Genomic DNA, 26,397 nt, shown 5'->3' on the forward strand with positions numbered 1-26,397 from the left:
GCGCTGGCTGCTTGTCTCCACTGAGAACCGTGTCCCCACCCACCACTAGTGTCCCCTTGGCAGCATGAGCCCTGGGCCGCGTGCTGTGCTCCTCAGCTGAGCCGCATGGAGGGGGCTGCGTGGGGGCTGGACACCACTGAGGAGCCACCTGTGGGGCTGAGGTTCCCTGGCCCGGGGCTCAGCTGGGAGCAGCCCAGCCAGCATCTGGCTCTGGAGTCACTCTGGAGCGATCCGAACTCAGGGCCGGGCACCAGGGAGCAACACAGTGAGTCCTGCTCCAGTTCTAGCCACAGGCAGGAACTCTCCTGCTGGAGTGGGGGAGCCTCCCACTAGCCAAGTAAAAGGGAGACACTCCTGCATCGCACCCAGCTGAGCTCTGGCCTTCAGTGTGGGCCCTGCCCCCCATGCATCTGCCCTGGCTTCCAGCTCCTCTGGTACCTGCTTCCCATGGCGTCTCCCGCTTGCTCCTCTGGGGGAAACTGCCCCTTTAAATCTGGGAGAGGCCTGCGGCTGCAGCCCTGGGTCTGCCCTGGGTAATTGCTTGTTTGCTGGTGCCCATCACTCAGCCCAGGCCCCCAAGAATCCACTGCACGAGCTTTCTTGCCAGCCCTGCAGGGAAGGCGAGGCTGTCAGCAGAACCAAACCACCTGGCATCTACCTCAGCTGAGCAGGCCCGGCGTACTAGGGGGCCATGGGTCTGAGCCATCCCTGGGCTCCGGCTGCTCTACGGGGTCCTGGCCTCACTACTCCGGGTACATTGCTACAGCGAGCCCCCCGCCAGCCCCTCCTCGCCATGCCAGCTCCCTGCGGCGCTGGTGCCTGCCTGGGTGTCACGGGGTCCCCGGGCGATGCCCTGGAGCTGCTCCCCATGAAGCCAGTCAGGACTCTGGGGAAGTCTCCTTTCTGGGAGCAGCCTGTCTGCAGGACACACAGCTCACACAGCTTCCACCTTCCTGGGTCTGACTTTGGAGCATTCAGCATCCTCTGCCCCTCCGTGCGCTTCCCACGGCGAGTCTGCTCAGGCCGGATCCTGGGGAAGCCAGAGGGTCCTGAACCCCAACTCCGCAGTCAGACGGGACTCTCAGCCAGCCAGTAAAACAGAAGGTTTATTAGACGACAGGGACATGGTATAAAACAGAGCTTGCAGGTGCAGAGTACAGGACCCCTCAGCTGGGTCCATTTTGGGGGGCAGTGAGCCAGACAACCACGTCTGCACTTCACTCCATGTCCCCAACCAGCCCCAAACTGCAACTCCCTCCAGCCCCTCCTCCTCTGGGCTTTGTCCCTTTCCGGGCCAGGAGGTCACCGGATTCCTTTGTTCTCCAACCCTTTAGCTCTCACCTTGCAGGGGGGAAGGGCCCAGGCCATCAGTTGCCAGGAAACAGGGTGTCAGCCATTCTCTGTGTCCAGACGCCTGCACACACCTGCCCTCTAGGGCTCTGCAATGATCATACACCCTTACCCCACCACCTAGATACTTAAGAACTGCATAGGGGAAACTGAGGCACCCCCACACTATTCAGAGGAAACATTAAGAACAGTCCCACTTCGTCACACTGGGGTTCCTAGGAGCCGCCTCACACTGTTCTCATGGTCCAGAATAATTGCAAATCTACTGCAGATGCCTCAGGCGGGGGAGCCCTGGGAACTGCCCCTCCCCAGATCCAGCGGTGGGGCAAGGGGGGGTTCCCTGACACGGGCTGAGGGTCACTTTCCAAGCCCAGTTCCTGGGCGTAGTGCTGGTCTCTGGCCCCTGATCTGAGCCCCTGGCCCAGGGCAAAGCGGGCACCTGGTGGCATCTATCCAGGCAGGGTTCCACTGGGGTTGGACAGGACACACAGGCTGAGTGACAGCCCCAGGGCTGCGGGTCCCAGCAAGTTCATAGCTGGGATTGACGACAGCTTCAGGGGGCAGAAAGGAGGGGCAGCTGCCCCCTTTGTGCAGGCCATGCTGGCCAGAGAGCGCCGAGGCCTTCGGGTCTGGGTCGAGCCCAGCGTGTTGTGCTGGGAGTGCAGCTGGGCAGGAGACTTTTGCACCAGGCTCCCTCCCAGAGACTCCCGGCTCGGCGTTTCCCTCCAGCTGGGCCCCAGGCTCTGCCCCTTGTTTCTGGACTAGTGTCCCAGGGCGGCTGGCCAGGCAGCCATGGGCCTCCTGAATAGCAGAGGGTGAGAACTAGGAATTAGTGCTGAGAACGAAGCCTCTGGCTCTCCCAGACCTGTTTTCTTGTCTAATGCGTCAGCTGGCTGGGGCTCCATCTTCGTCCCAGCCGCCAGGACCCCGAGCCCCCATCGGTGGGTACAGGAGGCTCGGGGGGCCTCACAAGGCCCAGCAGTGGTGCACTGCAGCTGTGGCCATGTCCTCAGGCATGTGACCCCCCCACGGCAGCATGGCTGTTCCCAGCCCTCGGCACCGAGGCTGGGAACTGCAGGGGAGGAGGGGGGCTGGAGCCGCAGCCCAGCCTGGGGGCAGTGGGCTGTTTTAATGAAGTGCAGTGACCAGGGCAGGAACATGCCTGGCTGCTCACAGCTGAATTTGGGCAGTAAATCAAACCAGGAGAAAATTAAATTTCCCCCAAGAAAATAGTTTGTGCTGGAACTTGGCTTTCATCTAGCCACGCACGTGGGGGAGCCCGGAGCAGAGACAGCTAGGAGGACAGGCAATTTCCTGGATCAGGGTCAGGCAGGGCTCTGCGGCCTTATCTCTGGTTGACATCGAGCTGGGAATAGTGTGGCAGGAGCCCAGCTGCCCCCACGCCCACCCCTCACCCTGGCATGGGCAGGGTGCTGCACAGAGGGGCACAGGGACCTTCCTGAGGATGGTCACAATCCCGCTGCTCACTGCTGGTTAACAACTGCGTAACCCTCTCCTGTTCCCGGTGCCTCGGCTTTACTGCCCCGGTCCTTACTGCTGCTGGGCTGGGCACAGTGCCATGTTACTGCCGGGCTGCCACAGTGGCCTGGTCCTACAGGAATCTCTCCGCCAGGGATTTTCGTTCCTCTGGCTCGTGGGGCAGTGCTGGCTCCCGGCATTTCACTGTGGCGCTGAACGCCACGTCTCTGTGAACAATGGCTCCAGGGAGCAGTGCTGGGGCCCAGTAGGGGGCGCTCTCCCTGCTCAGCTGTTACAAGTCCACACCCCAGCTCTGGGGGGCTCTGGGGTTTTGCACAGCTCGAGGCGCCAGTTCCCAGCCCGTAATGCAGGTGTGTCATGCTGCAGGGCACCTAAAAGGCTGCCCTTTGTTTCTGGCTACTCCAAAGCAGCCGTCAGCCCCTGCTGGGGCCTGGGATGGGTCAGCCCCTCTGACCAACAGGAGCAAGACTGGGTGAGCACTTTATGCTTGGGCATTGCTGGGAGGGGGCTGTCACCCAGGGCAGTTTCTGCCCCATGCCCAGATGCACTTCCTGCCCTGGGCGATGTTGTTGGGTGCTGTTAAACAGCTGCCAAATCCCAGCCCAGAGGGGGCTGCATGTCACTACTGGGGGAGGTGGGCCCTGGCTGTAGGAAAGCCCTTCAGGGATTTAAAGGTGCTATGGAAAGGGAGGGAGCGAATGTCCCAGTGCTGTGACAGGGACTTCTGAGCTGGGTGCTCCCATCCCCCTTGTGGGGTTAAAACCCTTGGGCCTGGTACCCTGCAGCCCTGGCCCCAGCTGCACTGCTGTATTCCCGAGTGACACAAAGCAGCCGGGGCAGCAGAGCTGTGCTTCTCCTCACATGCCCTGAGAAAGCATCGCTGGTGGTCAGCTTCAGCCAGCCCCATGGGATGTTCCAGCTGCTGAGCAGGGTCCTGGCTGTGTCCCACCAGCAGGGAGCGCTTGGGAGCGGAGAGACGCTCACGCAGAGCACCCAGGTGTCTCCAGCACCGTGTCATGCTGCAGTTGCAAAGTGCTCCTGGCCAGGTGCCTGCTGGTTATTTATCTCAAACGAGCCACTCTGGGGAAGGTGACACAGAGTCACGTTGCACTGAGCTGGGCGACTCTGCTCACTTGTGTGTGATACCGGTGCGAATCCCACGCTCACTGGTGTAATGAGTCTTCAGGGCGACATTTCCTCCCGTGCAGACGCTCCCTTCCCTGGGCGAGGCCTCTGCCAGAACCAGCAGTTCCCTCCTCCTGCAGGGACACCGCCTCGTTCTGCTCCAGCCCCTGGGCCCGCGGGATGTTAGCGCCAGGTGAGAGCGAATGCCGCAGCTCTCCAGCCAGCTGGCATGGCTGCCTTGGTGCCAGGCCTGGGAGGAGTGGCTCTGGGAACGTACCAAACTGCATATGGATTGTGCTTTGGCCTGGTTCCCACCAAGTATTTATTTCCCCATTTGCAAGTTAACTGCCCTGGAGGGCCGAAGGTCCTCAGTCTGGTGACTCTCGTTTCAGGCTGCAGACTCCCAGCCAATAGGGAGCCAGCCCCTCCCAAGGGGCCAGGTAGCTTCCCCCCCACTGGAAAATCCCCAAGGAAACCATGTTGAGGTTGAGCTGCTTGGAGTCAATGGGCTTTGCTAGTTCCAGCCAGCCGTGGTAAAGTAAACCCCAAGAGCTAAGGCCCCTGCGGGACCACAGCGGCCTGGGCATGACACCGGCTGCACGGAGCCTGGTGGCTTGCCCGGGACAGGGGCTGTTGTGCAGCGTGTGGTCACAAGCAGGCCCTTGCTCCAGTCTCGCTGGATGGCAGCGCCCACTCCTAGTGAACTCGAGGGGTAAGGCCACGTGTAAACTGGTTTCAGTCCAGCCCAAGGTGCAGCGTGATGGGGTGTGTAAAGACGTGTGTGAGGATCCCTAGACACTAGCCTTGTCCACACACACCCTGCACTGCATGATCCGAACATGGTTTCGAACCAGTTTAGTCAAAGCAGCCATGTGGACGCCCTTGCTGGCCTGAGCTATTCCGTTTAAGTCCAGTGGGAGGTGGCTGCACACAAGCTGCACCGGTTTAACTGAGCTAGGCTCAAACCCACCGTTAGTGGATGCAGGTCAGGCCTGGGTGCAACACCCCTGATGTGATGCCAGCTCATCCCTGGAGTGGAGTCTGCCCCCGTGCCCTCCCCCTCGTGTCTCTGCTGAGCTCGGCACATGGCCGTGCAGGCGACCCCTCTCGCCAGGTCAGTGCTGCGGGCGGGAGAGCTCCGACCACGCTCTGGGGGAGCCGGCAGAGCTCGGTTCTCTGGCCAGTGAGGCTCCAGAGGAGACCCCGGGGGCAGCGGGAGGGGAAGCTGCCGGGCGCCTGCTCCATGGGGGTGAGACGCCCCAATCCAGGGACAGCTTAAAGGCAAAGGACGTGTTGCTGGGGCTGCTCTGTGCTGGCCCTGGGTGAGGGGCCATGGAGGCTCCGGCAGCTGGGCTTTCGCAGAGACGGTGGCTGCAGGGAACCGCTCTCTGCACAAGGGGCAGCTGGCCTGGCAAGTCTCGGTGTAAAAAGCGACTCCAGGGGCCAAAGGCTGAGCAGGGGCGTTGGGTTTCACTTGCTCAGCCCCCTGCAGTCACTCCTCCCCGAACGTGTGCCCCTGGGCGACGTGCACTCATCCCTTGGCTTTGCAGTATAACCAGTAGAGCGCCCAGCCGCTCCCTGTGCAGAGGAAACTTTGCCAGGTCTCTCGGGACACACGTAAATCAAAGGGGGTAGCAAACATGCAAACGCACAGAAAGCAAACGCCTTCCTCCGGCTGCTGGAGGGCAGACTGGCGCATGTGAGGGTCTGTGTTACCGCAGCTCTGGGCCATCTGCAGGGTCTCTGCTCTGAGTGGGAAGCATTGTCATCCAGGCAGCGAAGAGTTAAGGACCGCAGAAAAGTGCAGAGAAAGCTGCATGTTAATATTGCTTGCTCCAGACCGTGCTATTGCCCGCTGGATCACATGCAGACGGTTTGCTAAATACTTCCCCTCTGCTTGCTCCGGCGGCCCACGGACAGACTCGGCGTCCCTGCCCCGCTGGCAGCCACTCAGTGTAAGTCTCTGCGGACGTGGGGCTAGCACAGGCAGGTGGGAACGTGGCTGTTGTTCAAAACTCAAATAACAGCAGGCAAAGCGTGTGCGTCGTAGAGTCTTGGGGGCAGGGATCCCTGAGATTCTGCTAGCAGCGAGTGGCGGGGCACTCAGCCAGGCCTTGTGCGAGGGGCCCTGGCTGGTTCGAGGTGTACTTGGTGGCAGTGGGTTTGCGTGTTAAGGGCCCGGCATGTGGAGTAGTGCCCGGGGCAGTCGTTTGCAGCTCTGACTTGCCTGGAATTTCTGGGCTCCCTCGTGCCTCTGCAACCTTGGCTGGCAGCGTTGCCAGCATGTGCCATGCAGCTGGGCTGCAGCGCATGGGGTGTGTGGACAGGAGGGCGGCTGCCCCTCTGGTGGGTGTTCCGGATTAGCGCCAGGCTCTCAGGTCGTGCTACCAGCCAGGGCAGGGGCCCGTCAGGACACTGCGGGTCAAACCTTCTCGCCCCTGCCAAGGCCAGAAGGTCCCACTGTGATCACCCAGGCTGATGTCCAGAGAACTACCCCCTGGTGATTCCCAGAGCCCAGCCCTCCGGTGGGATCGAACGTCCCCAGAGAGCTGGGCAGAGACGGGTCTGTGCTCTGAGGCAGAGCAGCTGGAGCTCCCAGGCCACAAGCAGAGATCCCTCCATCACCTTCTATCACGGAGTCCCCGGGCGATGCTCTGGAGCTGCTCCCTACAAAGCCAAGCAGGACTCTGGGGGAGTCTCCTCTCTGGGAGCAGCCTGTCTGCAGGACACACAGCTCACCCGGCTTCCACCTTCCTGGGTCTGACCTCGGAGCATTCAGCATCCTCTGCCCCTCCGTGTGCTTCCCACAGCGAGTCCACCCAGGCGGGGTCCTGGGGAAGCCAGAGGGTCCTGCCCCCCAACTCCGCACTCAGACGTGACTCTCAGCCAGCCAGTAACACAAGAAGGTTTATTAGACGACAGGAACATGGTCTAAACCAGAGTGTGTAGGTGCAGAGAACAGGACACCTCAGACGGGTCCATTTTGGGGGGCAGTGAGCCAGACAACCACGTCTGCACTTCACTCCATTTCCCCAACCAGACCCAAACTGCAACTCCCTCCAGCCCCTCCTCCTCTGGCCTTTGTCCCTTTCCGGGCCAGGAGGTCACCGGATTCCTTTGTTCTCCAACCTTTCAGCTCTCACCTTGCAGGGGGGAAGGGCCCAGGCCATCAGTTGCCAGGAAACAGGGTGTCAGCCATTCTCTGTGTCCAGACCCCTGCACACACCTGCCCTCTAGGGCTCTGCAATGATCATACACCCTTATCCCACCCCCTAGATACTTAAGAACTGCATAGGGGAAACTAAGGCACCCCCACACTATTCAGAGGAAACATTAAGAACAGTCCCACTTTGTCACACCTTCCCGTCTAGCTGGCTTCTTCGCTCTGGGGGCTGTAGGGCCAGGTGGGCGTCTGCCACTCCTGACCTATGGGCTCGGGATGGAGGGGCTGCAGGCAGGAAGTCTGGCGGAGCTTTCCCTGCCCACCCTATTGGGACGGGGTCCCACAGCGCAGAGGGTGCCTCTGTCACCCCCATAGGGGAGGCAGGACTGGAATAATGGGGGGCTGCTATTGGAGTTGAGGGGCATCAGCAGATCTGTGAGGTGGGCAGTCTGCACCATTCCTGGCTCCAGACCCCACTGGTTTAGACCGGAGAGAACAAGCTCTTCCCCTAAGGCACCCCGCTGCAGGCCAGCTCCCCCACCCAGCCCCGGCTAAAGGCCTGTCAGGCTGCTACAGCCTGAAGCTGCACCTCAAAGACAGCCCGATGCCTGGACGAGCAGCCGCAGATGTGCCCCAGTCTGACAGCAGCTCCTGTAGGGACTTGCAGGGCCAGCCCCTGGGAGCTGGTTCTCAGCAGCCATAGAGGTGGCAGCCCATGGCCTGCTGCCTTGCGCTGAGCCTGGGGGTTCCCTGGGATCCCCCCTAGCCCCTGCTAGCAGCAGCAGTTGGGAGTCACATGCGGCTCCCAGCCTGTCAGGCCCCTCCCAGCCCTGGGTGTTCCCGACATTCTCAGGGTTCAATCGTCTGAAGTCGTCGGGGCGTTCACAGCAAGGGTCCTCCTGGGGGGCTGGGCTGAGCTGTGAACACCTGCAGGGCACAGGGACCTGGCCCTCCGTACCCCTCCGGTGCCGTCCCGCCTGCCTGACTCTGCTGCAGGGAAGCTCTGGGATCTCTCCCCGGAGAGCCCGATGCACCCCCCCCCTCCCCGTTTGGCACCTCGCAGTCTGCTTCTGGGCTGGGCAGGACTGGCCTTCACCCCTGGCAAGGCCAGGGACGCCCTGGAGCCCAGAGCTCGTGGGCCATGTGCTCCTGGGGCCGGTTGTTCCTGCTTCTCTAGACCAGCTGGCCGGTGTGGGCTGCGCCCTGGACTGGGTTGTGTGCTGCAGCACAGGCCCGGGGAGCAGGTCGCCTTGAGTGGCTGCCTCTCAGATGCCGCAGGAAGCTGGACTCACTCTCCCCTCTCCCCTGGCCAGTGGGGCTGTGCTGGGGGAGGGGGACCCAGCGCTGCCTGGTAGAGTTCCCACCTGAGCACCTCCTCCAGTGGGGCACTACTGGCCCCAGCCTGGCTGGACGCCTCTAGGCTCCGTGGCCGACCTACAGGGAGCTGGCCCTGAGATGCACAGAGCTGGGCGTGGGGAAGGGGCTTCCACTGCTTTGCAAATGCTTAAGTGGGGTTAGCCAGGTGCACATTCCTGGGGGAGGAACACTGCCTCCTTCCACCGCTGGAGCCCCAAGGAGCTGGAACAACCTCCCCCCCGCCAGGGCCCCGTAGGAGGAGGGCGCAGTAGAAGGAAGCTGGTGCCATTCCCTCTCCCGCCTGCTCAAGGTTGGTTATCAATGCCCCAGAGAGGGAATGAAATAGCAGCCAAGTTCTGGGCCGGATGGCTTGGCCTGCTGCCAAGTGCGGCCCATTCCCGGGGCAGGCTGGGGCCCAGAGCTGGCTGAGGATTGCTCGGCATCGCGGCCCTTTGCCCTCATTCTCCCAGGCCTGGAATTTAATCATTCCCTGGTGTGGAGGGGAGATTTATACAGCCCTGGGGCCGTGAGAGAGACTCCTGCTCAGCCTTCGCTGTGCTGCAGGGGAGCGTTTGACTGGTGAAGGACAGATGCCCCCTCCACGCTGCTGGGGGCCGGGGCTGACCAGGCTGGGGGATGATGCCAGCTGCCACAGGGCCCTCAGCTGCAATCGACACTCTCACAGGAGCGAGTCTTTATCGCCTTGTTCAGGGGTGGGCAAACTGTTTGGCCTGAGGGCCACATCGGGGTGCGAAACTGTACGAAGGGCCGGGTAGGGAAGGCTGTGCCCCCACAAACAGCCTGGCCTCTGCCCCCATCCGCCCCCTCCCACTTCCCACCCCCTGACTGCCCCCCTCAGAATGCCCCACCCATCCAACCCCCCTGCTCCTTGTCCCCTGACCACCCCCTCCCCAGACCCCCTGCCCTAACTGCACCCCCAAGGACCCCACCCCCGATCTAATCCCCCCTGCTCCCTGTCCCCTCCCTTCCAGGACCCCCTGACTCCCGGGACCCCACCCCCATCCAACCCCCCCGCTCCCTGTCTCCTGACAACCTCTACCCCATCGCCCCCTGTCTCCTTACTGCCCCCTGGGAGCTCCTGCCCCTTATCCAATCCCCCACCCCCACCCCTCTGCCCTGTCCACTCTGCTGTGCCAGGCGTCCAGACCCTGCGGTGCTGGGGACAAGGCCCCAGCCTCCAATGGGGCAAGGATCAGCTGGCGCCATCCCGCCAGACGCAGCCTCCACCCGCTCACTCTGTTTGATCCCCCACAAATGAACATACAAGAAATGTCTCCAAAAGAGCAGGAGGTGACACCTCCCCCCTTGGCACTGCCTGACCCCGGGCATGTGGGGCTCACCGGGGCTCCATCCCCTCCTGCTCCATGTCTCTGAGGATCAGAGTTTTGCAGGTGGACGTGAGCAAAACCTTCCCCTCCGCCCCGGACACAGGCTGAAGCCAAAGGCCCAGGGTTGGTGTAGCTGGGGCAGCCGTGATTCTGGCCGCGTTGGGAGGTCTCCTTTCAGCAGCTCCCAGGTCCCAGAGAGGCCCACCGAGCCCTGGGTGATGGTTTGCCACCTGGGTAGCGCTGGCCCTGAGTGGGGCCGTCACCTGGTTTCGCTGTGCTGGGAGGCCGGAAACTGCCCTGACTGGAGGCGCTTTGCCCCCACCCCGGGGTGCTGGCTGGGAGGGATCTATCGATGAGGGGGGTTCAAATTAGGGGGCCAGTGGCTGGAGTCTTGCTTTCAGCTCAGCTGGGGCCTGACAGGGCAGGTATCCTGCAGCGGGGGGTGATCTACCCCCTCCCCCTCAGCACCCTTCAGAGCCACCCCATCGCTCCGGGCTCGAGCGCCTGCAGGTCTGGCTTCCACTTCCCAGCCGTCCCCTGCCAGCCTCCCCAGATCCAGTGCAGGGCGGGCGAGACCCTGCCCTAGAGCTGAGGGCAAGACCCGCCGAAGGCAAAAGCCATGAGAAGCCTGACCCTCTCCTCCTCCTTTGGTTGCAGGGAAGGACCAGGGCCAGCTGGAGCAGGGGCCAGGATGAGGCGGAGTCGGACAGCCCTGTCCTTCCTGAGCATGGAGGTGAGCGCGGCTGGAGGCCGGCGGGGGTAGGGCACCCCACTGGGAACCCAGCTGGCCAGGCGGAGTGGATCCCGGTCACGCTGTGCAGCCCAGACGGCATCTGGGGCTGGGGCCGGCAGTGCTGCTCAGGACTATAGCCCGGATGCTGCAGGAACCGGCCAGGCTGGGCCCCAGCGCGGGGAGGGGAAAAGGGTCAATGCTGCTAACAAAAGGGGGTGGGGGGCTGATGTTGGGGAGGGGACAAGCAGCACAGACCCCGGGTGGGGGACGGTTGTGGGGCCTGTAATCCCTAACCAGGGGGCGAGGCGGGGCAGCTGCTGCAAGTGTCAGCGTCATACCCACCCCAGGCTGGGGGGAAGTGGCCTCTGGTTCATTTGGCTGCTGTGTCCCTGTGGTGCACCTCGCATGTTCTGGCCCAGCTGAGACTGGGGCTGGTCCCCCTCCCCAGCCCAGCTCCCCGGGTCTGGATGAGCTTTTCTGCGTGTGCCGGGGCGGAGAGCGAGGCTGAGAGCCTCCTCGGAGCAGCGCTGCCCCCAGCCGTGCCTAGTCTCTGCCTCAGGAAGGAAGGAAGGAAACTTTCCCCATCTCACGGCCTTTGCTAGCGAGCCACCAAGCGAGCGTTCGTCCCCAGCCCTGAGCGCCCGCCCCAGCTGCTCAGGGGGCCTCACAGAGCCCTCGGCGCTGGGACGGACAGTGGCAGCCGCATCCTCCCTTCACGTCTGACCCAGTCTCATAAGCAAACTGTGGCATGTGGGTCCAGATAAAGTGACTGAGGTGTGTGCGTGACTGGCCCAAAGACAGAACTTCGGGGGTTACCAGTGGTTCGCTTTCTAGCTGGGAGGTGCATCGAGTGGGTCCCACAGAAACCAGGCCTGGCTGTGTTCATTAGTGACATGGCTAATGGAGTGGAGAGTTTGCTGATAAGAGCTGCAGATAACATAAAGCAGAAAGAAAAGGAGTACTTGTGGCACCTTAGAGACTAACCAATTTATTTGAGCATGAGCTTTCGTGAGCTACATCCGATGAAGTGAGCTGTAGCTCACGAAAGCTCATGTTCAAATAAATTTGTTAGTCTCTAAGGTGCCACAAGTCCTCCTTTTCTTTTTGCGAATACAGACTAACACGGCTGTTACTCTAAAACCTGTCATAAAGCAGAGAGGGGTTGCAAGCATTTGGGAGGACAGGAGAATTGGAGACTTGGACGAATTGGTCTGAATCCAACAAGATGGAACTCCATGAGGACAAGGGCAAAGTGTGTCACTTAGGAAGGACAAATTAGCTAATTAATGTGGAGATATACCTATCTCTTAGAGCTGGAAGGGACCTTGAAAGGTCATCAAGTCCAGTCCCCTGCCTTCACAGTAGGACCAAGAACCATCCCTTATTTTTGTCCCAGATCCCTAAATGGCCCCCTCAAGGATTGAACTCAACTCTGGGTTTAGCAGGCCAATGCTCAAACCACTGAGCTGTCCCTCCCCCCAAACAATCACATGCATAGCTACAAACCGGGGACTAACTGGCGAGGTGGGAGAGCTGCGGAGCAGGATCACAAAGGGAACGAGTCAGCGATGTGGTGCAGTTGTGACAAAGGCTAAGCTCGTTCTGGGGTGTATTGGCAGCAGTGTGGTATTAAGACACGGGAGGCCATTGGCCTGGTTTACTCAGCACTGGCGAGGCCTCAGCTGAGTCCTGTGTCCAGTTCTCGGTGCTGCACGTTAGGAAAGATGGGGACAAACGGGAGAGTCTGGAGGAGAGCGACAGAGCTCATCACAGCGTTAGAAATCCTGAGGTTAAAAAGGTTAAACACCCTGGGTATGTCCAGTCTGGAGAAAAGCAGTCCGAGGCAGGACCTGGTACCCATCTGCAAATCCGTGAAGGGCTGATTGTGGTTGATTGTTCTGTGAGGCAGCCGAAGGTAGGATGTGGAGTAACAGGCTCAGTCTGCAGCCCTGGAGCTGTAGCTTAGAAATGAGGAAACACTTTCTAACGGAGGGAGATGAGCCCTGAAACAGGCTCCCCAGAGAGGTGGTGGAATCCCCGTCTTCGGAGGGGTTTAAGACCAGGCTGGACAAGCCCCTGTCAGGGCTGGTCTGGGTTTACTTGGTCTCAGCTCAGCAACCTCTCGAGTCCCTCCCAGCCCGACACTTCTGTGATTCTATGTGATGAGCAAATCCTGGGGCCCAGGAACTGGGGTGTGGAGAGTGCCACGGTGGTGGCTGTGGCTTGGGGTAACAGCTTCCTCCCCTCCCTGCTAATGGGCCTCTGCCCTCACGCCCCAGGCACTAGTGACTTATGGGCGTCTGAGCATGTCCCGGGGGCTGGCTCTGGCCGGCGTGTGGCGTGTGGCTTGCTCTGCGGTCCCGTGCGGCTAGCTAGGGGTTAAGGTTCCTGTGCTAGGCAGAGCCTGGCAGGGGCCAGCCCAGCGCTGTGGTTGGGTTTGGCCAGGGTGGGGTGATGTTCCCGAGTGCCCGCTCTCACACTGCTGCACTCAGCTCGGCCTAGCATCTGCTGGGGGCTCCGCCAGGTGCAACTGGCCACAGGTGCCCGCCTCGTTAGCGATTTAGCACCAGCTCCTGCTGCTTCATTAACCTGAGAGGCCTCCTAATGTCAGAGCTGCCGACCCCAGCCCCGTGCTGCAGCAAACACGCCCCAGCACGCTCCGGCTGCGCCTCTGTCTCCGCTCCAGCGGCTTGCGGCTGGGGGCATTAGAGCACCTGGACTAAAAGCCACTTTGCTTGTTTGGATCCTGCGGTTCCCTGGTTACGGCTCAAGGAGCCAACACACAGCAGGTGGGCGCTGCTAGCCAGCTCCCTGCCCACTTGCAGTCTGTCAAGTGGCAGGGTAGGGCCCCGCCAGGGGCGGGAAATTCCCCCTGCCTTGGTGTGAGCCCAGCCCTGCAGCACCCCCGGGCCCCACGCACACCACTCCCTGCTGGGACCTGGGTTCTCCCCTCTCCCTTGCCAGGCGTGCGAGGGGGTGCTGGAGGAAAGGCAGCAGCATCCCCGGCACTGGGAGTCGGCTATCAAGCTCCCTTGAAATGAACATGACCGTGAGCATGAGAGGCACATTCTCCCCACCTTCCCAAGCCGGCCCACCTGCTGCCGCTCCAGGGCACTAATAACGGAGATTAGAGCACTTAGCGGGAGTTAATTATGTCCCTAATGGGCAGTTAATTATTATTATTCCTGGGATAATTGTACATTCGGCCCCTAGAGGATTTTCCACTGCGCTGGCCACCTCCGAGGCTGGTGCCTTGTGACCCCTGACCCAGCTCTCACCAAACGGCCACTGCTTTGCACCTGGCATGGGGGGCAGGCTGGGGGGTGAGGAGAGGCTCTCTGAGGCCTGCCAGTGGATCAGCCCTGGTAGTGTGTGGGATGCACCATGCTGGCCCCAAAACATTCAATTTAAAATCTTAAAAAACTTCAACCCCTCCCCCTCCCCCCAGCCGAGATTTTACCCTAAAAAGGGAGATGTGCCAGGGCCTCCCTAGAGTCCACAGACTGCGCTATTCCCATTGATTTTCTATGGGAAGGTGCCCAGATACCCTGGTGATGGGTGACGGGATAAACCTCTTAGCTGGAGTGAGAGAGCCCAACCCACTTGCTTTGGGAACGAGACACCCTCCCACTGCAAATGCAGCTTCACCATGGGGGGCACCCCTCCCAACCCGCACAGCAGCTGTGTGCCCCACTGCACCCAGGGCCTGCGCGCGCCAATCTGCTCCCCAGCTCCCCCTGCTCCAGCCCTGCCTGACTCCAGGAAGCTCTTTCCTTAGGTGCCAGGGCGCTGCCCCCCTTTATTCCTCCCTATGCCCAGACCAGGCTCCTTACTTACCATAGCTCAGCGCGGCTCTGCTGGGAGCCAGCCGCACCCTGCCCTAACCCTAACCCAAGCCCCCTCTGGCCATTAACCTCCTTGGTGCAGCGGCTCCTGGCCGGCCACTGCCAGCGGCAGAGCTCGTGGCACAGGGAAAGGACCACTCCTGCCACAGCCCGTCTCCTCGGAGCTAAAGGGAGGGGCATGATCCAGTGAGCTGTTGCTGAGTGAGACCTCCCTGGGCCCAGGAAAGCAGCCTCTGCACACAGGCTGCGGCCCCAGGATGGGGGCGGGCAGGGGACGCGTTGCTACCCACCCCGGTGAGAAGCCGGCCGTGGCCATGCTGTAGCATGTAGCTACAGGGCTCAGTGGAAGGCGGCAGTGAAAGGCGGGGAGGCCATGGGGCGAGTGGGCGAGCCGGGGGTACAGCTTGGCCGAGCGGAGAGCCCGGTAGGGTCAGTACTCGGGTATGTGTCTTTACTCCCCGTCACCACTGCTATTTCTAGCTTGCTGGGGGGGTTGCAGGTTTGGACCCTGCCCGCCTTAAACAGCGTGCAGACATAGCTTAGAGGTGCACGCTTAGAGCGACAGGTGTACGCTCACCATTGCCCTCTGCTGCCTGGTCTCAATCCTCCCTCTTCATGGCTCAGACACTCCCCTGCGCTGAGGAGCTGCTCCTAGAGCCCCGAGCGGAGGGCCTGGGCTTTGGGCCAAAGCCGGCTTGTTCTGTAGCCCCATCTATGCACAGCAGGCTGCGGGGGCTCTGCCCCCAGCTGACCTCTCTCTCTCTCTCTGGAGCTGCCCCTCCCTTTGCTAGCGGGGCCTTCGCTTGCTCCCTGGTTATGTCGCTGGTTCCCATTACACTGACCCCTGCCTTGTTCCCTGGGTGCCCCCCAGTGTGGGGAGGTGGGAGGCTGCAGGCTGGTTCGGCCCTTTACACACGCAGCACCCTCAGGAAATGAGTCTTTCCTTATCGTTCACATTCTTCAGCCAAAAAAGGGAAGAGGCTGAAATGTCCTGTCTGCTGGCGTTTCACAGTGGGGTTAACAGCAGGGCCCTTCTCCAGGGCCAGAACAGAGCATCTCACCCGGCAGCAATGAGTCGCTAACGGGGCAAACCCAGCAGCACTAGGCCCCACTGGCCCAGCCCCTGCCTCTCTCATGAATTATGGCCTTCCATTGTCACTGGAACAATGGAGCAGATGTGACCTGTGTCTGCTGGCACCTCCCTGCAGCCCCCAGCTCTCTGCTGTCTGACAGGGACTCGTACCCCCAAAGCTCCTACGAATTCCTATCTCAGGGGCAATGACAGGCCCCAGCCCAGACAGGGGCCCCACTGTGCTCAGCACTGCACCATCTTTGCTGGAAGGGCTGCTAACCAGCCAGGGGAACAGCACGGAGAAGGGACCCGCAAGGTTACTGAGAGAACTAGGAACCGAACCCAGGTCTCCTGGCTCCCCACCAGCCCCTAGACCAGGCCCTGGGCTCTTGGGGCAGCCCTGGAGTACCGTATCAGGTACCCAGCGCTCCAGACTGAGCCCCTGGATTAGCCCCGGCACAGGAGGATGAAAGCTTTGACCCTCTGAGTGCTGGAGGGATTTCCTGGCTGGGGAAGGACAGTCTGAGGTGACAGAGTAACAGCCGTGTTAGTCTGCATTCGCAAAAAGAGCAGGAGGACTTGTGGCACCTTAGAGACTAACCAATTTATTTGAGCATAAGCTTTTGTGAGCTACAGCTCACTTCATCGGATGCATACTGTGGAAACTGCAGCAGACATTATACACACAGAGACCATGAAACAATACCTCCTCCCACCCCACTCTCCTGCTGGTAATAGCTTATCTAAAGTGATCACTCTCCTTACAATGACAGGTTTCAGAGTAACAGCCGTGTTAGTCTGTATTCGCAAAAAGAAAAGGAGGACTTGTGGCACCTTAGAGACTAACCAATTTATTAGAGCATAAGCTTTCGTGAGCTACAGCTCACTTCTTCAGATGCATATCGTGGAAACTGCAGCAGGCTTTATGATAATCAAGTTGAGCCATTTCCAGCACAAATCCAGGTTTTCTCACCCTCCGCCCCCCCCCCCAACTCACTCTCCTGCTGGTAATAGCCCATCCAAAGTGACCACTCTCTTTACAATGACAGGTTTCAGAGTAACAGCCGTGTTAGTCTGTATTCGCAAAAAGAAAAGGAGTACTTGTGGCACCTTAGAGACTAACCAATTTATTTGAGCATAAGCTTTCGTGAGCTACAGCTCACTTCTTCGGATGCATATCGTGGAAACTGCAGCAGGCTTTATATATACACAGAAAATATGAAACAATACCTCCTCCCACCCCACTCTCCTGCTGGTAATAGCTTATCTAAAGTGATCATCAGGTGGGCCATTTCCAGCACAAATCCAGGTTTTCTCACCCTCCACCCCCCCACACAAATTCACTCTCCTGCTGGTGATAGCCCATCCAAAGTGACAACTCTTTACACAATGTGCATGATAATCAAGTTGGGCTATTTCCTGCACAAATCCAGGTTTTCTCACATCCCCCCCACCCCCATACACACACAAACTCACTCTCCTGCTGGTAATAGCTCATCCAAACTGACCACTCTTCAAGTTTAAATCCAAGTTAAACCAGAACATCTGGGGGGGGGGGGGTAGGAAAAAACAAGAGGAAACAGGCTACCTTGCATAATGACTTAGCCACTCCCAGTCTCTATTTAAGCCTAAATTAATAGTATCCAATTTGCAATCCAAAGTGGCCACTCTCCGTACAATGAAAAGGAGTACTTGTGGCACCTTAGAGACTAACCAATTTATTTGAGCATGAGCTTTCGTGAGCTACAGCTCACTTCATCAGATGTTTACCGTGGAAACTGCAGCAGACTTTATATACACACAGAAATCATGAAACAATACCTCCTCCCACCCCACTGTCCTGCTGGTAATAGCTTATCTAAAGTGATCAACAGGTGGGCCATTTCCAGCACAAATCCAGGTTTTCTCACACCCCCCCCCCACCCACACACAAACTCACTCTCCTGCTGGTAATAGCTCATCCAAACTGACCACTCTCCTTACAATGTGTATGATAATCAAGGTGGGCCATTTCCAGCATAAATCCAAGTTTAACCAGAATGTCTGGGGGGGGGTAGGAAAATACAAGGGGAAATAGGCTACCTTGCATAATGACTTAGCCACTCCCAGTCTCTATTTAAGCCTAAATTAATAGTATCCAATTTGCAAATGAATTCCAATTCAGCAGTTTCTCGCTGGAGTCTGGATTTGAAGTTTTTTTGTTTTAAGATAGTGACCTTCATGTCTGTAATTGCGTGACCAGAGAGATTGAAGTGTTCTCTGACTGGTTTATGAATGTTATAATTCTTGACCTCTGATTTGTGTCCATTTATTCTTTTACGTAGAGACTGTCCAGTTTGACCAATGTACATGGCAGAGGGGCATTGCTGGCACATGATGGCATATATCACATTTGTGGATGTGCAGATGAACGAGCCTCTGATAGTGTGGCTGATGTGATTAGGCCCTGTGATGGTGTCCCCTGAATAGATATGTGGGCACAGTTGGCAACGGGCTTTGTTGCAAGGATAGGTTCCTGGGTTAGCAGTTCTGTTGTGTGGTATGTGGTTGCTGGTGAGTATTTGCTTCAGGTTGGGGGGCTATCTGTAGGCAAGGACTGGCCTGTCTCCCAGGATTTGTGAGAGTGTTGGATCATCCTTCAGGATAGGTTGTAGATCCTTGATGATGCGTTGGAGGGGTTTTAGTTGGGGGCTGAAGGTGACGGCTAGTGGCGTTCTGTTATTTTCTTTGTTAGGCCTGTCCTGGAGTAGGTGACTTCTGGGTACTCTTCTGGCTCTATCAATCTGTTTCTTCACTTCCGCAGGTGGGTACTGTAGTTGTAAGAATGCTTGATAGAGATCTTGTAGGTGTTTGTCTCTGTCTGAGGGGTTGGAGCAAATGCTGTTGTATTGCAGAGCTTGGCTGTAGGCAATGGATCGTGTGGTGTGGTCAGGGTGAAAGCTGGAGGCATGTAGGTAGGAATAGCGGTCAGTAGGTTTCTGGTATAGGGTGGTGTTTATGTGACCATTGTTTATTAGCACTGTAGTGTCCAGGAAGTGGATCTCTTGGTGGACTGGACCAGGCTGAGGTTGATGGTGGGATGGAAATTGTTGAAATCATGGTGGAATTCCTCAAGGGCTTCTTTTCCATGGGTCCAGATGATGAAGATGTCATCAATATAGCGCAAGTAGAGTAGGGGCGTTAGGGGACGAGAGCTGAGGAAGCGTTGTTCTAAATCAGCCATAAAAATGTTGGCATACTGTGGGGCCATGCGGGTACCCATAGCAGTGCCGCTGATCTGAAGGTATACATTGTCCCCAAATGTACAATAGTTATGGGTAAGGACAAAGTCACAAAGTTCAGCTACCAGGTTAGCCGTGACATTATCGGGGATAGTGTTCTTGACGGCTTGTAGTCCATCTTTGTGTGGAATGTTGGTGTCGAGGGCTTCTACATCCATAGTGGCCAGGATGGTGTTTTCAGGAAGATCACCGATGGATTGAAGTTTCCTCAGGAAGTCAGTGGTGTCTCGAAGGTAGCTGGGAGTGCTGGTAGCGTAGGGCCTGAGGAGGGAGTCTAGATAGCCAGACAATCCTGCTGTCAGGGTGCCAATGCCTGAGATGATGGGGCGCCCAGGATTTCCAGGTTTATGGATCTTGGGTAGCAGATAGAATACCCCAGGTCGGGGTTCCAGGGGTGTGTCTGTGCGGATTTGATCTTGTGCTTTTTCAGGAAGTTTCTTAAGCAAATGCTATAGTTGCTTTTGGTAACTCTCAGTGGGATCATAGGGTAATGGCTTGTAGAAAGTGGTGTTGGAGAGCTGCCGAGCAGCCTCTTGTTCATATTCTGACCTATTCATGATGACGACACCACCTCCTTTGTCAGCCTTTTTTATTATGATGTCAGAGTTGTTTCTGAGGCTGTGGATGGCATTGTGTTCTGCATGGCTGAGGTTATGGGGCAAGTGATGCTGCTTTTCCACAATTTCAGCCCGTGCACGTCGGCAGAAGCATTCTATGTAGAAGTCCAGTCTGCTGTTTCGAGAAAACCTGGATTTGTGCTGGAAATGGCCCACCTTGATTTTCATACACATTGTAAGGAGAGTGGTCACTTTGAATAAGCTATTACCAGCAGGAGAGTGAGTTTGTGTGTGTGGTTTTTGGAAAAAGGGGGGGGGGTGTGAGAAAACCTGGATTTGTGCTGGAAATGGCCCAACTTGATTATCATACACATTGTAAGGAGAGTGGTCACTTTAGATAAGCTATTACCAGCAGGAGAGTGGGGTGGGAGGAGGTATTGTTTCATGGTCTCTGTGTATATAATGTCTTCTGCAGTTTCCACAGTATGCATCCGATGAAGCGAGCTGTAGCTCACGAAAGCTCATGCTCTAATAAATTGGTTAGTCTCTAAGGTGCCACTCGTCCTCCTTTTCTTTTAGTCTGAGGTGAGACAGTCACTGGAGCTCCTAGGCCTGCCCCCCCGCTGGGGAGACGCAGCCTGGCCTCAGCTGCCTGCACTGAGCTCTGTGTCAGGCCGCCAGCTGCCGTGCCTGTCTCCAGCCCTGCTCCTGCAGCGAGGAAGGAGCCTGAGCGCCGGCCCAGGAGAGTCCTAGGAGCTGGCTGGCCGCGGCTGAGGAGAGCCCTGCCGAGCGGCGAAGTAACGGGCTAAGTGTTCTGAGGCCCCCCGACAGTGCAGCGCCGAGGCCCTCGATTAGCAGCGGGTGCTGGGCAGCCCCTCGGCTCTGACGGGCCCTGGCATATCAGGTAATTCAGATCTTCAGCACCAGGCCATGAATGCAGCGGAGGGCGTCATTAGTGCCGAGTGGCTGCAGCTGGTCCCAGGGGGCCAGGAGCTGTGACTTCTGAGCCGGGGGCCTCATCAGGACAGCTTGCGCTTGCCAGATCCTGCAGTCCACGTGGGCCCCCCTCCCTCTGCAGTGCAGGGCAAGGGGGTTGGGCTGCTCTCTGCACCGAGCCCCTGCCTGCAGACACCTCCTCCTGCGATCTGTGGGCCCGGCTGCTTGTTTCAGGCACTGGGCACTGGCACAATAGACTGCAGTGCCTGGCACTCTTGGAATTTCTGAGCTGCTTGGGTGTGGGGCATGCACAGGCCAGTCTCCCTGGAGAGCCTCCAGCTCACCAGCCCCCTAGGTCCCTGGCCAAGCCACGGGTGAGCTCCCCGCAGCCCCTGGCAGACAGAGTTTTGTGTGGACTCTTCAGTCCATTTGCTGCCGAGGACTGAACAGGCTGGGGCTGCTCTGAAAGAGACAGTGCTTATGACCCTTCCCCAGCCCCCCCCCCCCCCCCCCGCTGTGTGTGCGCACGGCAACCACGGAGGGAGATCTGTGCACTGGTCCCGGCCCTGAGCACAAGCAGGGCATGTGGTGTGACGAAGCGGGACTGTTCTTAATGTTTCCTCTGAATAGTGTGGGGGTGCCTCAGTTTCCCCTATGCAGTTCTTAAGTATCTAGGTGGTGGGGTAAGGGTGTATGATCATTGCAGAGCCCTAGAGGGCAGGTGTGTGCAGGGGTCTGGACACAGACAATGGCCGACACCCTGTTTCCTGGCAACTGATGGCTTGGCCCTTCCCCCCTGCAAGGTGAGAGCTAAAGGGTTGGAGAACAAAGGAATCAGGTGACCTCCTGCCCCCCCCCCCCAAAGGAACAAAGCCCAGGGGAGGAGGGGCTGGAGGGAGTTTCAGTTTGGGGCTGGCTGGGACATGGAGTGAAGTGCAGACGTGGTTGTCTGGCTCACTGCCCGCCAAAATGGACTCAGCTGAGTGGTCCTGTTCTCTGCACCTACAAGCTCTGGTTTAGACCATGTTCCTGTCGTCTAATAAACCTTCTGTGTTACTTGCTGGCTGAGAGTCACGTCTGACTGCGAAGTTGGGGGGCAGGACCCTCTGGCTTCCCCAACACCCCGCCTGAGTGGACTCGCTGTGGGAAGCACACAGAGGGGCAGAGGATGCTGAATGCTCCGAGGTCAGACCCAGGAAGGTGGAAGCTGGGTGAGCTGTGTGTCCTGCAGACAGGCTGCTCCCAGAGAGGAGACTACCCCAGAGACCTGCCTGGCTTCATGGGGAGCAGTTCCAGAGCATCGCCCGGGGACTCCGTGACATGTGGCTACTAGGCGGGGGGATGAGGGAGCAGCCTGACTCCTTGCCCCTCTGCTAGTGTGTGAGGGGGCTCCATTCTGGGCCCAGCGAAACAGTCAGTCCTGCCCTTCCCTTTGTGGGATCCCTGCTCTGCACAGGGGCTAGGATCTGGGAAGCGGGACCCTGGCAGCAGTGGCCAGTCAGGCTGGGTGTTCATGCCATGGTGGGAGAAGAACAGTGGTTTGGAGCCCAAGTTTCCTCTGGCCTGGATGTAAATGAAACCAGCTCTGGGGTGAGTTAACCCAACCCCAGGTGGACCACCAGGGCGAATGGCTGGTGTCTGTTTGGAGCCTGGGCGTGTTTGACGGAAAGGAAATGCAGGAATATTTTAAAAACTTGCTTTTAATCAAGAGAGAAACAGGGAAGTTTTACACTAAGGCACAGAATTGCTCTAAAGCTGCTGCATGAAACGCCTGCCTGATCGTTTGCAAACGATATCGTTGTTGCTGCTTTCATGACACCTGACAGACAGCTGGAGAAATAGCAGGAATTGCACCCGGGCTCTGGGCTCCAGCTCCACGCTCCAGCTGCTGGAGGGGAGACAAAGCAGCCGCGAAGGCAGCATCTCCGTCACCCAGGAGCGCACACCCTGTCACTCATCTGCTTCTCTGTCCCTGCCTGTCAGGCTGGGTTAGGGAGCCCGGGGGGTGCTGATGGGACAGGCGAGGCAGGGACGCTGGCTCGGCACCCTGGGCACTGCAGAGTTGGGGGTAGCGGTGCCCCGGGCGGCCGTGGCTAGCCCTGGGGTTCCACACCCCGGTGCTGCAGGCCTCGGCCGCGCGTGGAGCTGTTTGCCCCGCACTGACTCCGCAGATCCTGGAAGCCTGCGACAGGTTCCAGGAGTGTGAGCCGCTGGGGGCCAAGCTGGTGTGGGGGCTGGGAGCAGGGCTGATGGCGGGGGGTTGCTGTGGGGAATTCGGGGGCAGAGCTGATGTGGGGCTGGGGGGGGGTGACAATGAATCGCTGAGGTGGGGGATGAGCAGAGTGGGGTTCCTGTGACCCTTTCCGGCTCCGTCTTGTGGCGGGTGCGAGGCCCTGCCCCGGGGCTGTTTTTCTTGCAGGCAGGCTGGGATCATGGACTAGATGTGAGCACCGTTGTCTCTCTACCCCGGCCCCCCCATACCCCCCCGCTCTGGTTTTCCGTGCCTGCTTCGCTTTTCGTGCTCCGGTGGCGGCCTGGGGCATGCCAGGGCAGGTGCCGCGAGCTCTAGCAGGAGGCCGGGACCTGGGGAAAGGGCCACGGTGCTGCTCCGGTCCCGCAGCGGGGCAGTGGAGCTGGGCGCTGCAGTGGCGAACTTGTCCCTTGGGAAGTGGCTGGCACCGGCTCTGCCCAGTGCAGCCCCCGTCACGGCGGCTGGGACCCGCTGCGCCCCCCCCACTTGTCTGTCGCTCGCCGGAGCGCAGGGAAGGGCAGGGAAGGAGCCGGCTGGCCGCCATCGCACCTCAGGGCTCCTGCTGGCAGTGGCAGCTTCTCAGGCCTGCAGGATAAAAACCATCTGCTCAGGGCTGGGGCCGAGCAGGGAGCGGGAGGGGGGCTGTTCGCCTTTTTAGCCAGCACACAACATAAACAAACCATCGGCCTCCTCGCACACTCACCCCCAACCCCTTCCCTCCCACACACTCCTCACAGTCACACCCCCTCCCACCCCCAACCCTTCCCTCGCACCCCTCTCCCTGCACCCCACTCACCTGCACCCCTCGCACCCCCACCCCTCCCTCACACACACCCCACCCTTGCCTCGCACACACCCCTCACAACCACATCCCCTCACCCCTCCCTCACACCCCCCCCACAACAACATCCCTTCACCCCTCCCTCACACACACCCCACCCTTGCCTCGCACACACCCCTCACAACCACATCCCCTCACCCTTCCCTCACACACACCCCTCACACACACCCCACCCTTGCCTTGCACACACCCCTCACAACAACATCCCTTCACCCCTCCCTCACACACACTCCTCATAGTCACACCCCCTTCCACCCCCAACCCTTCCCTCGCACCCCTCTCCCTGCACCCCACTCACCTGCACCCCTTGCACCCCCACCCCTCCCTCACACACACCCCACCCTTGCCTCGCACACACCCCTCACAACCACATCCCCTCACCCTTCCCTCACACACACCCCACCCTTGCCTCGCACACACCCCTCACAACCACATCCCCTCACCCTTCCCTCACACACACCCCTCACACACACCCCTCTCAACAACATCCCTTCACCCCTCCTCACACACACCCCTCACAGTCACCCACACACACACCTCCCCCTTCCCTCGCACCCCTCTCCCTGCACCCCGCTCACCTTCATCCCTCACACACACACGCACCCCTACCCTTCCCTCGCGCCTCACACAAGCTGTGGGGGGTGGCTGCTGCCCATCCCTCCTCCTCCTGCCATTGCCTTCCTCTCTCAGTGGGGCTGTTCAGACCAGCGCTAGGTCTGTTCCTCTGCTAGGGCTGGAACGAGCCTTTCTGGGCAATCGACCAGAGACCGAGCTGCTCACCCAGCTTTTGCAAAGGGCCTTTTCCCTCCAGCAGCTGCTGCTCTGGCTGGGTCTGGGAAGCGTCATTTTCCTGGGGCTCTGCTGAATCGAAACACCTCCATTTTTGCTGCCTGGTTGGGTGCTGGGGGGCTGGTTACTCAGTGGCAGTGCTGGTGGGTTGGACGGCCGCCTGGCTGAGCAGGGCCGCGGGGCAGGTGACAGCCCTGGGTGGGCTGGGAGCGAAGGGTTTCCCTCAGCAGCTGGTCCTGGGCCATCCGTCCTCCATCAGGGCGGGTGCTCTCCGGCCAGAGGGCCTTGCTGCGTCAGTTGGGGATTGCAAATTAATGGCTTTATTTCTCCTAATTATGTTTAAAGGCTTCCCAAGCCCACTAACCATGGTAGGGCAGGGTGAGGCCTGCAGCTGGGAACCCTGTCTCTGCTTTTCAGGCTGTCACTCTAATTGCAGCTGTCCAGAACGAACGCTTCCAGGATTTGCCCAGTCCTGTGAATGTGAGGGCGAGGGCAGGTCGTGTTCCTGGCTCCCCAGCCAGCCCGTTATTTATAGCTAGGGCCGGGCCGGGCTGTGGGGTAGCACAGTGGGAGCAGGAGCGGGGGCAGTCCTGATGCTGGTGTGCAGCACAGAAAGGGGAATGATACAGAATGGCCAGTCTGAGCCAGCCCTTGCCCCAGCGCAGGGCTGGGCACCCTCCTCTTCTGCCAGCTTCTTTGACTGCGCAGGACAGTCTGCACCCTGCAGGATTAGGCCCGAGATCGGTACCAGAATCGCAGGCACCTCTGGGTTGTGGTGCGGGGAGGACACGGGCACAGCCCCTGTGCATGTGACAAAGGCATTGCAGGCCTTAACACCGCCCTGCCAGGCATCTGACCAAGGGTCGGCCTGGGCGTGAGTGGGCATGACTCCCCTACGCACTGGGGGCCGCAGCGGGAAGGGAATTTGGACCCTGGCTTTTCATGGCCTTGCCTTAACGACTCACCCACGGTCACCGGACGTAGCCAGGGCTGGGCTGCCCCTGCTGGGGTGGCAGTGGGTGGCTCAAGCCTGCTGCTTGGCCTCCGCATGCAGATTAGCATGCGCTGCCCTTGCTGCCAGGTGCTGACTGGGGTCAGGGCTGGAAAGACCGTGTGGCACATGCCCAGACGTTGGTGATGGGATTGCTGGAACCATCGGCCTGAGGGTCGAAGTGGGCTAGTGAGCCTGGAAGCGGCACGTGGCCCAGGGAGGGGAGGTGCTGCTGCGCCTTGCTCCAGCGGCCCGTGGCATTTCCAGCAGAGTCAAGGTCTGAGCAGAGCCGCAACTACGCAGCCAGCCGCACCCGCTCCACTGGCACGGCAATTGCAAATTAAATGTGAAACTGGCTCTCCCCGTGGAGCAGCGCCCCGTGCAGTGTCTGCTCGGTGCGGAACAGCCCCAAGAACAACTCGGTGCCCAGGCCCTGAGCCCGCGATGGGAGAGCCGCAGGCGGGGCTGTCCTCCGGGGCACAGGGCAGGGCCACGTTGCGGCTTTGTCTGGGTATTCCCCATGCGCGGGAGGGGGCTGACCTGTCTTTGCCCAGCTCCTCCTCTGTCCATTTGGCCCAGGGCAAAGTGACTGTCAAACGCCTCCTGAGCAAAGTGCCACCCCAGACCCACCCGTCAAGCAGGGACCGTATCGCTGTGCTCTCCCTGGGGCAAGGGTCCATGCAGGCAGAGTTAAGGGTGTGCAGCTGTGCCGCATGGGAAGTGTCCCCAGAACTCCCATGGGGGAGGGAAGGCCCCATGGCTCTAAAACCCAGGCCTGCAGAGCCACCCAGCAGCAGCTGTAACCACCTGGCATGCCACTTCCCAGGATCTGCTGTGGATGCAGACAGGGAAGTTCCACCTCCAGGGTTTGACAGGCAGCAGCCCCAGGGGCTGATTGGCTCCCTGCCCTATATAAGCCCAAGGTGCCTTCTAGGAAGCATCTAGGTAATAGTGTGGATCTTCTGCAGCTGCCATGACTGTGCCAGCCCCTTGAATTCCTGGCTTGATTTGAACTCACTCTCCAATTCCCACCCTTGGCATTGCCCCTGGCCAGGACCTGACTATGAACTCCTCAGCTTCAGCCAGCCTCAGATTTGCCCCTGCTCTGACCCGTGACCCTGACGGTCTTGGGTGGGATCCTGGCAGTGGAAGGGCAGGAGGAGCCCAGGGCAGCACTAAAAGCCTGCAGCGTGAACACCACACGAAGGCAGGTTTGTGTGCGGTTTGCCCCTGGTGTCGGCGAAGGGCTGTGGAAGGG

The 26,397-nt window shown here is 59.4% G+C and overlaps 1 protein-coding gene across 3 annotated transcripts in view; it reads left to right on the plus strand.

Moving 5' to 3' along the window:
• Positions 1-5,045: 5,045 nt before the first annotated feature.
• PDE4C (phosphodiesterase 4C) overlaps positions 5,046-26,397 on the plus strand; it is a 119,912-nt gene continuing 98,560 nt past the window's right edge. The window contains exons 1-2 of one of the 3 annotated variants that reach the window (XM_073323653.1): positions 5,046-5,089; positions 10,501-10,576. In XM_073323653.1, the coding sequence (XP_073179754.1) occupies positions 5,061-5,089; positions 10,501-10,576 (105 nt within the window). In that variant the 5' untranslated portion in view covers positions 5,046-5,060. Of the gene's footprint in view, positions 5,090-5,529; positions 5,931-10,500; positions 10,577-26,397 lie in introns of those variants that run through there. The other 2 variants (XM_073323654.1, XM_073323652.1) reach the window with 2 other exon arrangements.

The sequence above is a fragment of the Lepidochelys kempii genome, chromosome 25 (assembly GCF_965140265.1).
Source record: "Lepidochelys kempii isolate rLepKem1 chromosome 25, rLepKem1.hap2, whole genome shotgun sequence".
Classification (NCBI taxonomy): Eukaryota; Metazoa; Chordata; order Testudines; family Cheloniidae; genus Lepidochelys; species Lepidochelys kempii.